We start from the raw sequence: 14,889 nt of genomic DNA on the forward strand, positions 1-14,889 counted from the left end.
CTACAAAAAGGGTTACAAATCAAATTTTAGTAAACTTACTATATTCCTACTATTTTGTTATAAATTAAGATATAATTTATCAAGTCAAAAAAAGTTGCTTTAAGGATGTAAAGATACTGATTAAGGCTATACTAATTACTAGAGGAATAGAAAACTGATATTTAATTTAAAGTTAAAATCATCCCCCAAATCCTCTACTCTTTATTCTCCACTCTTGGAGAGCTCAGTGGGATCCTGAATTACCCTTGTCACTTCACATACTATAGCCATCTGTGACAGCACGAGTCTGCTTAGCCATAGTATTAATAAAGACTAAACTTTGGAGTATTCTACCTTAACCTAATTTTGAAACTGAATATTTTTTGAATAGTTCACAACTTAATATATTAGAAGGTCTGCAATTTCAAAATATTAACTTGTGAAAATAAAAATCAAAGTTCTCTTCCTTGAGCATTTTCTCCAATAGCCATATTCCAAAAACTTCCTAAAGGTGGGGTTTATTCCAACATTTTTTTTTTTTTTTGCTATTGATTTTCAGAGATCCCCGCAATTTATTTAAAAAATAAATGGTATGGGGCTGGGATGTAGCTCAGTGGCACAGGACTTGCCTAGTATGTGCAAGGCCCTTGGTTCAATCCCAGTACTGCAAAAAAATGTAAAGTAAAAATAAATAAATAAAAACATCATACCTCTATTTCATTCAAGGCTGAATCTAAATCACACTTCCAGTTTTTTTTAAATTGCCTCTTCTGTAACCTTTAATAGAAAAAGATTAATTATACTTACATTCACCCCCAAAAAGTCACTACTGCTCCTATTTATTCATAGTTTATACCTAAGATAGATGAGAAAAATGAATGCATGAAGTACATCATAAAAATATTTAGAGCTGAAGAAAAAGGCAACTCCTTAAACCATAGGCAACAATAAGGAAAAAATAAATTTCATGTGAAACTATATTTTCAGCCTACCAGAATGCCCAAACTTCAACATAACTGGATAAAAAGAAAAAGACCAACTCCCAGCACATGATCTCTATTGCTCCTACCTTGCCCTCATTGCTCAAAAATGATCTGTGGCAAGCAGAGGTAGATCAAAGGAAAAAAAAAAAAAAAAAGCAAGCAAACAAAACATGGAGAAATGAGAAAAAATGCACTAGAAGGTCCTAATTAAACAAACACACACCATAATTAAACAAACACCATAGTGGTGCATGCCTGTAATCCCAGTGACCTGGGAGGCTGAGGCAGGAGGATTGAAAGTTTGAGACCAGCATCAACAACTTAGTGAGGCCCTAAGCAACTTGGTGAGACCATATCTCAACAACCAAAGGGCTGAGGATATAGTTCAGTGATAAAGTGCTCCTGGTACCCCGATACCCCACCCCCATCAAAAATACCAACACCAAGACTAAATTCATACATGTATGCAAATAACACAACAAAAACAAAAGTGCCTGAGTAGATGAGAACACTGATCACAGGGAAGGAACCTAAAATTTTCGGCAATTTTAAAGGCAACTTTTGATGCTTAGTTTTTTGGGGAAAAGAAAAAAGTAACCTTTGGCAACTGAAAAGAGGAAAAGAAAAAGAGAAAAGAAGAGGAGTACTACAGAATACCCAACTATGGGGTTTATTTTCATAATCAGTCCTAATGCTCTATGAATTATTCCAGGGCATTAAAAAGGATGGACTTCTGGACTGGGGTTGGGGATCAGTGGTAGAGTGCTCACCTAGCACTTGTGAGACACTGGGTTCAATACTCAGCACCAAATAAAAAAAAAAGTACTGTTTCCATCTATAACTAAAAACACATTAAAAAAAAAAGGACTTCCTAATTACTTTTAGGAAGCAAATATAACATATCCAAACTAGACAGAAAACTGAAAAAAACTAAAAAACAGTACCAATCATAGCCAGCTGTAGTAGCACGCACCTGTAATCTCAGGGACTGGAGAGGCAAAGGCAAGAGAGTAACAAGTTTGAGGGTAGAATCAGGAATTTAGTGAGACCATACTTCAAAATGTAAAATAAGGTTGGGCACAGTGGTGACTCAGGAGGCTGAGACAGGAGGACTGCAAGTTCAAATTCAGCCTCAGCAAAAGTGAGGTGCTAAAGCAACTCTGAGACCCTGTCTCTAAAATACAAAATAGGACTGGGGATGTGGCTCAGTATTCGAGTGCCCCCGAGTTCAATCCCCGGTACCTCTCCACTCCAAAAAATAGTAATATAAGAAGGGCTGATGGTAGAATGCTCCTGGGTTTAATACCCAATATCTGAACAAAAAGATCAATTGTAACAAAGGAAATAAAACATTAATGGAATTCCAAGCCCACATTAAGAAAATAATACACTATGACAAAAGGGAATTTATTTTAGGAATGCATGCTAAATTCAATATTAGAGAATCCATAAATATCATATACAATAGTAAAAGACTAAAAAGGAAAAATCATGATAAACTCTATAGGCACTGAAAAAGCCTTTGATAAGATCTGACAATTCATGACAAAAACACTTGATGTAGAAAATTGAGGAATGCTTCCTGAAAATCATTAAATACAGCCAGGTGTGGTGTCATACACCTATAATCCCAGAGGCTCAGGCAAGAAAATTCTAATTTCAAAACCTCAGCAACTTAGCAAGACCCTGTCTTTAGAAAAAGGGCTGGGGATGTAGCTCAGTGGATGAGAGCAGCTGGCAGCTGGGTTCCATCCCTGGTACTTTAAAAAAAAATTTAAAATATATATACCTTAGTTCTGATGCCAGAGTCATGTTCAATGAGAAAATTCTAGAGGCATTTCCACCAAGATCAGGAACAATGTGAGGATATCAACTCTATCTACTATTATTCAATCTGTACTAAAGGGATGAGCCAATACAATCAGACAAATCACTTAAAGGCATATGGTAAAGAAGTTGAATTATCTCTATTTATAGATGATATGATAGTATACCTGGAAAACCTCAGATTCCAGGATAAAACCAACTAACTTCAGAGTAAAATAGCAGGAACAAAATTTGCAAACAAAAATCAGTATCTTATATACAAAATAACATTTTACGAAAAAACTTCACTTACAATAGCACCCCAAATATTGAAATACATACATGAGAAAAATTACAAAGCATTCCTGAAAGACACAAAAGTAAACTTGGATGTTATGTTTTGGATTTGGAATGTCTCCCAAAGGCTCATGTGTCCACAGGTGGGGTTTTCAGGAAGTGACTGGCTCATGAGGGCTCTGACTTCATCCGTGGATTAGTCCACTGATAGCTGAATGGACTAATGGTGGGGCCAAGCTGGAGGAAGTCAGTCACTGGAAGGGTTTGTTTTCTCTAGTCCCTTCCCCACCCTTTGCTTCCTAGATGTAATGAACTGATCATATTTCCTTCACCATTCCCTTCTACCATGATTTTCTGCCTCACTTTAGACCCACAGCAATGGAGTCAGCAGACCATAAACAGAAACCTCTGAAACCATGAGCCAAAACTAATCTTTCTGTCTTTAAGTTGTTTCTCAGGTATTCATCACAGTAATGCAAAGCTGAGTAACACTTTGAACAAAGACAACCCCTATTATTGAATAGGATGATACGACATCAAGAAGACTCAGTTCTCACAAGTTCATTCATAAATTTAATATACAATTACAATAAAAATACCAAGAACCTACTATAAGAAGTTAGAAAGTAGAAATTAAATAATAGAAAAGTATACATGTAGGTAGAGCCAGGAAAACACTGGAAAAGTAAAATGAGATAATTATCATACCAAATACTTGCCTCTGTAATTAAATAGTGTGGTACTAAGGCATGCAAACAGTCCAGTGGAATATAATACAAAGTATAGAAACAGACCCAAATACATAGTCAATTTAGTACATGATAAAGTTGGTACCTCAAATCACTGGAAATAAAGATGGGAAAGTTGGATAACCATTTATGGGACTTTTTTTTTTTTTTCCCTTTCGTGCTGGGGATTGAACCCAGGGCCTTGCGCATGCGAGGCAAGCACTCTACCAACTGAGCTACATCCCCAGCCCTGGATAACCATTTAGAAATGATAAAATTAGATACCTTACAATATATAAACTCCAAATATATAAGAAACCTAACTTTAAAAATGAAATAATAGGGGGGTTGGGGATATAGCTCAGTTGGTAAAGTGCTTGCCTCACATGCACAAGGCCCTGGGTTCAATCCCCAGCACCACAAAAACAAACAAACAAACAACAACAACAAAAAAAACAACAGGAAAAACATGGTTAAGTTCTTCTAAAGTCCTGGGGTAGGGAAATTATGACTTGAAATACAGAAGCAACAAAACAATTAACTCAAAACTGAGGCAATTTAGAAAAAGGATTGACATATTTGGTTATATAAAAATAAAAGTTTCTGCATGGCAAAAACCACCACAAGGTCAAAAGATAACTGACGAACTGGAAAAAAATTTGCAATAGAGAAAAGATGAATATTTACATTAAATCCTTAAAGCTTAAGGGATAATCCAATAAAAAGCGGGAAAGGGCAGACAATCACATGTAAGGTATAAACATGTTCCTTAAAGTTATGAACAGATTTTAAGTTTTAAAAATTTGTTCTAGTTATACAAGACAGTAGAATGCATTTAAGTATTTTGATAAGTCATACATAAATGGAGCATAATTTCTCAATAATTCACTCTCTAGATGTAGCCCTTCACTTGAATTTTGAGATCTTGCTGTGATGTCCACTATTCATCAAAAATATTTTTTTGGGGAAAAAAGGTATGAAAATTTTGTCTTAGAAATGTCAATGGAAAAAGGAAAATAAATATGAACTGAAGTCTGTTTTTAATTAACTGAAGAATTTCCCTGAAAAAGATAATACAAAACATTTCTTAGTCAATAGCTTGTTGTTACTCTAACCTGAAAACTATTACTTCCTAAGGTTACCGGAAGGTAAAATTAACGATAATATAATGTATATTTGAGATATTACTTTAGATTATAATGTGTTAAAAAAATGGCCTTAAAGTCTAGCAATTATATTTCTCAAAACCATTATTAAATTCTTTTAAGACTGGGAAAAAAAGTTATGAACAGAAAACTTTCAAACTCATTCCTCCTCTACTCAGTACCATACTGTGTTGATTACTGTAGCCATATAGTAAGTTTTAGTCAGGTAGAATGAATCTTTTCCAAAAGTTGCTTCAGCTATTCTAGTTCTTTTAGCTTTGCATATACATTTTAGAAAAATTCTGCTAGGATTACAAAAGGAATTGTATTAAACACATTTATTATGTTGAGTCTTACACTTCATAAACTTAGTACATGTGTTTATTTAATCTCTTTTGGTCTGTTTCATCAGCATTTTGTAACTAACTTCCAGCATGCAAGTCTAGTGTATGTTCTATCAGATTCTTATCTAGAGATATTTCATTTTTAGGTGGCATCATAAATAGTGCTGTGCTTTAAATTTTGATTTCCCCAGTTCATTGCTATCATATAGAAATGTGACTGATTTTATGAGCTGATCTTTATTCTGTAACCTTGCTGTCCTCATTTATTAGTCCTAGAACTGTTTCTGGTAGATTCCTTGGCATATGTATAGAAACTATATGAAAACTGCAAATATGAAGGTTTGTTTCTTCTCTTCCAATCATTATGCCTTTTATTCCCACCTCTTGCCTAATTATGTTGATTAGGATTTTCCATGCTATGCTGTAAGAGTGGTAGGGGCAGGCATCCTTGCCTTGTTCCCAGTCTTAGAAGAAAAAGAGTTCAGTCTTTCAACCAAGATATGATATCTGTTGCAGATTTCTTAAAGATGCTGAAATTCTTTCATTCCTAATTTGCCGAGTTTGTCAAGCACAGATGAATTATGTCAAATGCTTTTCTGTATTAACATGACTTTTTCTTGCTGCTGCTGATATGCTGATTATCAGCATATAATATATAATTTGACTGCTTTCCAAATATTAAACTATCTTTGCAGTGTTGGAATAATACCACTTGGTCATGATGTATATTTCTTATATATTGCTGTATCTGATGTGTTAGTATTTTGCTCAGAATTTCTGCTTCTCAGCTCGTGAGAGATACTCATTTCCCTCCCTCCTCCATACTCTTTGGTTGTGTTATCTGGGTAACACCAGTCTCAAAACATACTGGTATTTCCTTTTTTTTTTTTTTTTTTTTTTTTTAAAAAAGGATTGCATACATTCATACTGATCCTTCTTTACATAACTGATAGAATTTTCCAGTGAAACTCTCTGGCCCTTGGGATGTCTTTTCTAGAAACTTTTACAGATTAAATTCACTAGTTCTAAGACTATATTGATGATCTAGTTCATATAGGGTACATTTTGATATCTCGTGGGTTTTGAAAAATTGCCCCACTTCATCTATGTTGCCGTTTATGTATGTTCAAGTTTTCAAAGTAATCCCTTATGATCTTTTTAATGGCCGCAGGATCTATACTGATAGCCCCTGTCTAATTTCTGATACCGATAATTTGTCTACTCTATTTTTAGTCTTTAGACATTTATCAATTTCATTGATCTTCTCAAACAGCTATTTTATCATCTTCAGATTTAACTCCAGGTTTTATCCTTATTTTCTTTCTTATGCTTGCTTTGAATTTATTTTGATTTTTAAAAGGTGGGAGCTTAGAATATTTAGTGCTACAGATTTTCCCCTCAGCACTGCTTTAACTGCATCCCCAAAACTGTGATGCTTTATTTTTATTCAGTTCAGTTCTGAGACTTCCTTTTCACCCATGGACTATATAAAAGTATGTTATTTCTAACTGTTGGGAGATTTTCCTGTTATTTCTCCATTTTGATTTCCAGCTTGATTTCATTATGGTGAGAGAATGTATGATCTGTATTTTCCGTTTTTTAAGAAATTTGAGGTTTTACTATCTAGGATATGATTGACCTTGGTGAATACTCCAAGGCTACTTGAAAAGAATGTGTTCTGCTGCTTTGGGGTGGAACGTTCCATAAATGCCTACGAGATCCTATTGATTGATAGTGCTATTGTGTACCACTGCTGATTCCTAGTACTACTGTCAATAGCTGAGAAAGGGATGTCAAAGTACCCAACTATAATTATACTTTGTTTCTCCATTTCTATCACTTCACCACATGCATTTTGAAACTGTTTGGTGTATGCACATTCAGGATTCCTATGTTTTCTTGGTGTATTGGCCATTTTATAATTAAGTCATGTTACTTTTGTCCCTAATGATTTTCTTTGCTCTAAGATCTATTTGATAATATAGTCACTTTTACTCTTTTTAAAACTAATGTTTGTATGGCATGTTTTTATCTATCCTTTGACTTTCAACTTCCCTATGTCCTTACATTGGAAGTAAATTTCTTGCAGAGGGAATGCTGCCATGTTTTTATATACACCTTGCCAATAACTGTCAAATTAAGAACATTTTCACCAACAGTACACGCTGGATATCACCTATTCAGTTCATAGTATACTCCACTGAGTGGATATACTAGATTATTCAACTAATGTATAGATATTTAGGATGTCCCCAGTATCATGTAATTGTAAATAATGCTGCAATAAATAATCTTGGTTGTATTTTTATACTGACATTTTCAGGGTTTCTAGATTTGGCATTGCTGGTTCAAAAAGGTAAAGGCGCTAGAATTACTAATAAAAAAATCTATACAAAAAGACACTCAAACACTAGGTAATAGAATTCTAAAGAAGGTTCAGATAATTCCTATAGCAAGACAAGGAAAGAGGAAGAATAAACAGAAAACAGTATTGATATGTTAGACATATCTGCCATTTTATTAACTTTAAATGTTTTAAAATAAATCAGTAAATGCATGTTAAACAAATTTTGTAGAGTGTAGGCAAACTTAACATGCTCACTAATGATCTGAATATAAATAAAATTCTTTGTGGAAGCCATATATACTGTGAAAATCTTTCAAATGAACTGTAAGTAAAATGCAAAGAACAAATATCCATTAAAAGCAATTTCCTTAGCCCAGGAGAGAAATTATTTCCAAAAGAATTAGGAAAATTCAAGTATAATATATAATTTTTCCCTTTTGTGTTGGGGTTAGGTTCATTTTGTCTAACCATGATCCATACTCCTTAACTGTACACAATTTTTTTTCCTCTCTCAGAACTCTCCCCAAACAGGTTACCAATGTTAATAACTCTTAAAAGTATTCTATATAATCACTCTGAAGTGGGACTATGAGAACAGAATGTAAAAGAAACCATTAAGAGTAACTGAATGATTCTACCAGTTTCAAAGTTAAAAGCTGGTTTGTTCTGGAGTTTTCCATAGCAATAAATACTACTCTAAATTATTCTGAAAAGTAGAGTTCTGCAGCTGCCTGGGACATGGATGATAGAGCCACTCTCTTAAGCCCTGGTGTTTACATTTCTCCTGTGGCAGTTGATACTTAATCTGGTAGAAGACTAACATTTGCTAGCCACCTGATCTCTCTGCTATAACTGCTACTGCCCAAAATGGGTATGTAGCATATGGTCTAGGGAAAGAATAACCTTAATGTTAATATATCAATGCACCCTATTTAAAAATGTATTGTATTCCAAAAGTATATGCTAAATGAGCAGTAATCTTCCTCATGAAAATCCCAAATCTATTGAACCCAAATAGCGTTTGTTATAATTTTCACAGAAACCAGCAGTTATTAACTATCAGTAGCTAAATAAGAAAAATCAAAGAATTCAAAGAACTCCAATTAACTTCGTTGCTGGTGCTTGAAGAGAAGTAGTATTAGAGTTGTAGTTCTCTAAATGCACCAAGACCTGGCTGGCACTACAGCAAACTCACAGGGGCTCCACAGGTTCTTTTACATTTTCAAGTGACATTGTCAGACACTGCACAAATGCTGTTAACTTTTTTTTTTTTTTGGAGCTAACTATTTGATACATGGCACTGCTTTTGGCCTTGACACAGTGAACCCAGAAAGTCTGGGAACCTTTCCATTAGAAGATAAAGAGAATGGAGCTAGAGATTTCTGAGATTCTGAAGAACCACAGAGGTTGATGCCATTTGCTCTTTATCAAATCTAAATTCATTTTTAAAGTTATGGTTCACTGAAATACTTACAATTTGTATGGTTTTTCTATGTGTGTTATACTTTAACTGAAAAAAGTCTGAGAAGTCACAGCTTTCCTTATTCTCAAATCAGGTACATTATGGTACTACTCCTAAGTATCAGAAGTTTGTTTTTAAAAAGGCCTTTGGAAGTCCATAAACTGAATAGAGAAAGCAAATGAAGGAGAGGCATTAAGGCACTTTATTAAACTAACACAACAGGGAGTAAAAAAAGAATTAAGGAAATCTGTATGAGGATGTAAAGCAGAATTAAATGATAAAACAGAAGATGAGACTCCTTTTGCAGTTAATATACTAGATGTTTAGATGAAATGAGGCTCTCAGAAAGATGTGGTTAGGTTGAGCAGAGACAGAATGACAGATAGGACCAGTCAAGACATGCAAGAAGGGCTTATGATGGGCAACAATCGAGATGTCAAGGCATATGAACAATCAGAAGTGCTTTGCCTGCATCCTTTATAGGTCTCCACCAAAATAGATATTTTAGCCTTAATTATGATTTTTCTCACCTGGACTTGATTTCCAGAACTGCAGTTATTTCTTGTTTGGAAGCCTGTACTTGATATAAAAGCTTAACAATATAGTTAAAGTGTTCTGGGTCAAGCATCATTCCAGCTTCAACAAGCTGTAGAAGAGGAAAAGAAGTAGTCATAAGATTGTGAAAGAGTTGGGAGGCCAACGTGAGTGAAACAATGAAGAGACTTGACAGAAGAAGTGAAATGTGGAGACAAGTGGAATTAAAACTCATTTAAAAAATTTGAAAGTTGTTTTCTTCAAATGTTTCAGAACCACAGAAAGATACCCTAAGAATTTAAAGCAAAATGTGAATATAAAATCCGAATTTTCTTCCTAAGTTATCTCAGTCACTTATCTCTACCTCTTATCTGCTACTTGATCTTTTAGTGTAGCACTGTGTTCATACATCATTCCTCACTGTACCTTCTTGAGTAGTATTCTTCCTGTGCCTCACTTAGGTTCTTGGCCACAGAAATAATCAGTACCCCAGGTGACTCAATACTCAGGTGACATATAATACAGTAAAAATACAGGTGAAAACCCAGAGGACATATAATACAGCGTTTGATTAAAAATCAATTTAAAGATTCTCTTTCATTCACATATGCCTCATTTCCCATCTTCCTCATGTAGCCCAGCTCTCATGGAATAAACTGAAAGAACTCCTGTTGGTCTATCTGCATTCACTGACCATGCAGCACCTTTTGATTAGATGGACAGGGCCAACTACAAACAAGTCTGGCAAAGAACAAGTAAGTTATCTGGTTTGTTACCAATGCACTTTAAAAAATATGCCCTTCAGAAAATATGCCCTTCAATACTGCTCTAAAACCAAAGTGTACATAAATTGTTTCTTGATAAGCTAGGAACAACCCAAAGCAGTGCAAAATAAGCTCTTCATTTCCCTTTTCTCAATGGCAGTTATGTTAATTAGACAGGGGTATTACACACTACTACAGTAAGAAGATGGAAAAGTATCTTCTCCATGATGATACGGCTTTATCACTGAACTCCGAAATAATCTCAAAAGGGAAGTTGGTACTAGCATTAAACAACTTTCAGAAACGATGGCTCAATGTTAAGCATGCAAAATTGAAACATCCTTGTCTTTGTTAGACACTCTCCTATAAGGGCAATTTTATTTGGACAGTAACAGGGATACATTTTGTAGAAAGTCAAGTTATTCAGTATCAGACAATTTGTGGGGTCCTAAATGAGGTTTTCTAAAACTACTACAGAGGATAAGCAATTTTTGATTTGAAGAATTTCTAGTCAAGTAATTCTTTCAAATTTTGTAACTGAGAACTAGGAGGTATTCACTCAACAACCAGTCTTTTACCAGGAAAAAAGAAAAAAAAAAAAAAGGTATTCAAATATCTGTTCAGTTACTCTGTAACTTAGTGGCTAAGTAACACTAAACATTAGGAAATATTCAAAAGTTTTATATTTTTTGAGAATCATAAAAATCATAAAAATCTATTTCTCTGTTTTTTTTTTTTTTTTTAAATAAAGGCTAGAGCTGTGGTTCCATGGAAGAGTGTTGCCTAGCATGTATGAGGCAGTGGGTTCGATTCTCAGCACTGCATATAAATAAATGAATAAAATGAAGGTCCATCAACATCTAAAAAAAGTAAAAAGACAGGTTAAAATAAATTCCTATTTCTCTTTTTGCAAATTTAATTCATAGCTACCATGTTTCTAATTTGTTTTGGTCACAATTTTCTATTTCCATATCAATTTGGTTATAAATGACCTCAAATCTTTCAGAGGAAAATTTTCTTTATACTTAAGGAGTAGAAACGAAGACTTTATAAGTCAGCAGTCACTTGGTGTGCTTGAAACATTTGAGGGGAAGCATTGTCAGTCACTGGAGTCTGTTTATAAAGTATCTTAGGAGAAAAAACATTTCTGAAAACAATTCATTGGCATCAAAGAAAATGAAGAAGAGGCACATCAAGAGTGTATGTGGAAGTAAGTATTTTCTTGGTTATTTACTATTAGAAAATAAGAGATAAAATCATACCTTGCAAAAGATATCAACTAAAGCAGGTACAGCAGTCCTTAATTTCATAGTTGCCACATGCTCAAATATTTTTAGTAATATTTTCAGAGCAGGCTGGATAAAATAAAGAAATTACTCATTTTCATATTGTCTTTCAGCACACTTTAAGTTTCTCAAATTTGTTTATGCTGAAAAAACACAAGTTTTTTCTAGGAAGTATTCCGAAAACAAATTTAACTTCTAACTTCAAACAAGGAAATTAACTTATTTAATATTAACATATTAAAATATGTATTTCAGGTTACTTACCAGCATTTTAATCATTATGCTGAGGTTCACTACCTGAAATACTTCTTTCAATAAACAATGTTTGAGTAAAGAAATTAGAAGATCATTCAGCACTTGTAAATCAAAATGTACACCTGGAGGAAACTTTCTGTAGTACTCCGTAAATATGTTTACTGAAAGCGAGAAAAATGTAGTCATCTGCTGCTTTTAAGATATCCAGATTTCCTAAATTCATCAGTAGTATAAATCAATTTCTTTGAAAGGCATAGTTCCAGTATCAGAAACATCTGATGAAAATTAAGTCAAAATGGCATGTTCAGTAATGAAGTCAACCAAGCATGTTCAGCATTAGACAGAGCTAATTCATGTATTATTCACAAAAAGTCTGAATTGCCAAATATATCATGGTTTCAATATGAACTCCTGGTGATATGAACTTCCAGGGAGTCTTAAAGTTTGTATGTGGCCTGGATATGTGTATAATTTGGTGATGGGTGAAGAATATTTTCACACATACCCATTCTGGTTGTTTTAATCCCCAAAACGTTAACCCTGGTGATGTTTCTGATTCCAGTTTAAGATTATGGGCAATTTACTAAAAATGACAATAATGATTAATTTCCCTTGAGAAAGTAGTCCCTTTACATCCATCCAATTCTGTAATCTATTTTCTATACAACACAAACCACTTCTAATTCATCCTCATTAATTATATTAAAATAAACTGGGATTACTACATTGTTTACTTTTTCCCCATTCCAAAATTCCCAGGTCAAAATCTGTATACACTAGCTAAAACTGCTTCAGTAAAAATTATTTTGGTTTTATATTTGTGTTAGCTATTCTTACTGGAAACACTTATTAGCTGGATTACAAGGTCTAGCTAATGACGAAGTTCAGCAGCGTGGTTGAAAAATTAATGCTGAAATTATATAATTTTTAACAACCTTAATATGTGCAGTAATACTCAACTTTGTTGTAAGATTGCTTTAATACATTTGTTCTTCCTGAGAACATACAAATTCTTGCTATTTGTTTTGCAATATATATCTTCCTATATATAAACAGATCAATTGACAACATGGGAAATTCAGAGTGTTAACTGTAATTCATTAATAAAACTGGAATGTAGATGTTTAAGAGTCATTAGAAAGCATCTAGATTAGACAGTGTTTATATTGTCTACTAATTGCCATGCAACCCTTCTTTTTGTCATTATGTTATTCAAAAAGTTTTTAAAAAGTTTTAATGTAAATTCTCCTTTTAAAATGATCCTCACCATGAAACTCTTGAGTGGAAAAATTTAACATTTTATAGCTTTTGATATGAACTTCTACATTGCTTTTTTTAAAAAGGTTCAGTTGATTCAGAACGTTACTTGACCAATGATCTTCCACAACTGGGTACTTACATTTCTTTTTTGATAAAAAGTGCACAATTCTATGGAATCATTAACTACTGGATATTCCTTTCCAAATCTGTTTCTCACAGGAGAGTGGTTTATGCCTCTGTAAACAGTTTACTGAAATTTTAAATTTTTATTCTTATAATTTGCAATTGTTTTTCATATTATCAGTGATAAATCTAGTTTCAGTTTAAATTCATGTGATAAAGTTCATTTTTTTGTATTTCCTTTGACTACTTTAAATCACAGTAATTACCTAAAAATGGATCAAAACAACTTAATTTTTCTAATTATTATGTTGATACATTTTGGCTGATGCTAAACAATAGTAATTTTTCAAATGTTTTTAGTCCAAAACTTCTGGATAGCATGTTTTACATAAAAATTCAATATAAAACATAAAAGAGGACCTGTCATTCTATTCCTAGGTATATACTCCAAAGAACTAAAAGCAGAGACTCAGATATTTTGTACATCAAGGCTCAGAGCAACATTACTCCTCATAGCCAACACTTGGATAGAACACTTGGATTGTTTCTATCAACAGATGAACAGATAAACAACAGGTTGCATAGAATGGAATATTATTCACCCTTAAAAATTTTGAAGCATGCTATATATAACATGGATGAACCCTAAAGACATTAAGTGAGATAAGTCACAAAAGGACAACTGTATTGTATGACTTCATTTATATGAAGTACCTAGAATAGGCAAATTCATAGAAAAAGCGTATTAGAGGTTGATCAGGGGTTGAAGTGAGTGGGAACAATGAGTTATTGTTTAACAGGTAGCCTAAAATGATGAAAAAAGTTTTGGAAATTGACAGTGAGGAGGGTTATACAACATTGTAAATGTACTTAATGTCAGAGAACTGTACACTTAAAATGCTTGTTATTTTTGTATTTATTTCTGGCACTGGAATGGAACCCAGGGTCTTGTGCACGCTACGCAAATCTCTATCACTGAGCAACATCCCCAGCCCTGCCCTCTTCCCTCCTCGTGAGCAAGTGCGCGCACACACATACGCAAAAACTAAAAATATTGCAGATTGGAAGAGGCTATAAAGATGTGACAACTGAATGAATACTTGATCCTGTACTGTGTCCTGGATTGGGGAGAAGATGTTAAAAAAGCACATCAAGTCAACAGGTGACAGGTGCATTCCCATATGATCACATTCTCATACAGTTTTATCACCTCTACCTTACCTATGTCTTTGTTATAGATGAAGTTCCCTTAAATGCTTCCTCTAATCCTGGAGAGATAATGGCAGCAAAGTAAAATAAGCTTGTCAGACTGTTTTTAGCTGTAGGAGATTTCAAGTATATGAATATGAAGTTGAAGTACACTATTTTCATCATACTATGTGGCTGTGGCTGTGTCAGGTGACAAATATAAACAAAGCATGGTCCCTGTCCTCTTGGAGCTCATAGTCTAGTATGGGGAAATAGAGGCTAAGAGTAGGACAGGACTGTGGAATTAGACAAGGGTTTAATAGGGGAAGTAATCCTATTTACCATGACTAAGCTTTGAAAGCTAAGTAGGTCTTTGCCATGGGGAAAG

At 33.9% G+C, this 14,889-nt stretch overlaps 1 protein-coding gene across 1 annotated transcript in view; it reads right to left on the reverse strand.

Moving 5' to 3' along the window:
• The window catches only part of Topaz1 (testis and ovary specific TOPAZ 1), a 59,634-nt gene that overhangs the window by 21,198 nt on the left and 23,547 nt on the right, over positions 1 to 14,889 (reverse strand). The window contains exons 10-13 of the mRNA XM_047532302.1: positions 11,940 to 12,091; positions 11,652 to 11,744; positions 9,622 to 9,737; positions 690 to 756 (exon numbers count right to left, since the gene is read on the reverse strand). Of these exons, the coding sequence (XP_047388258.1) occupies positions 690 to 756; positions 9,622 to 9,737; positions 11,652 to 11,744; positions 11,940 to 12,091 (428 nt within the window). The remainder of the gene's footprint in view (positions 1 to 689; positions 757 to 9,621; positions 9,738 to 11,651; positions 11,745 to 11,939; positions 12,092 to 14,889) is intronic.

This window comes from Sciurus carolinensis, chromosome 17 (assembly GCF_902686445.1).
Source record: "Sciurus carolinensis chromosome 17, mSciCar1.2, whole genome shotgun sequence".
In the NCBI taxonomy this organism is placed as follows: domain Eukaryota; kingdom Metazoa; phylum Chordata; class Mammalia; order Rodentia; family Sciuridae; genus Sciurus; species Sciurus carolinensis.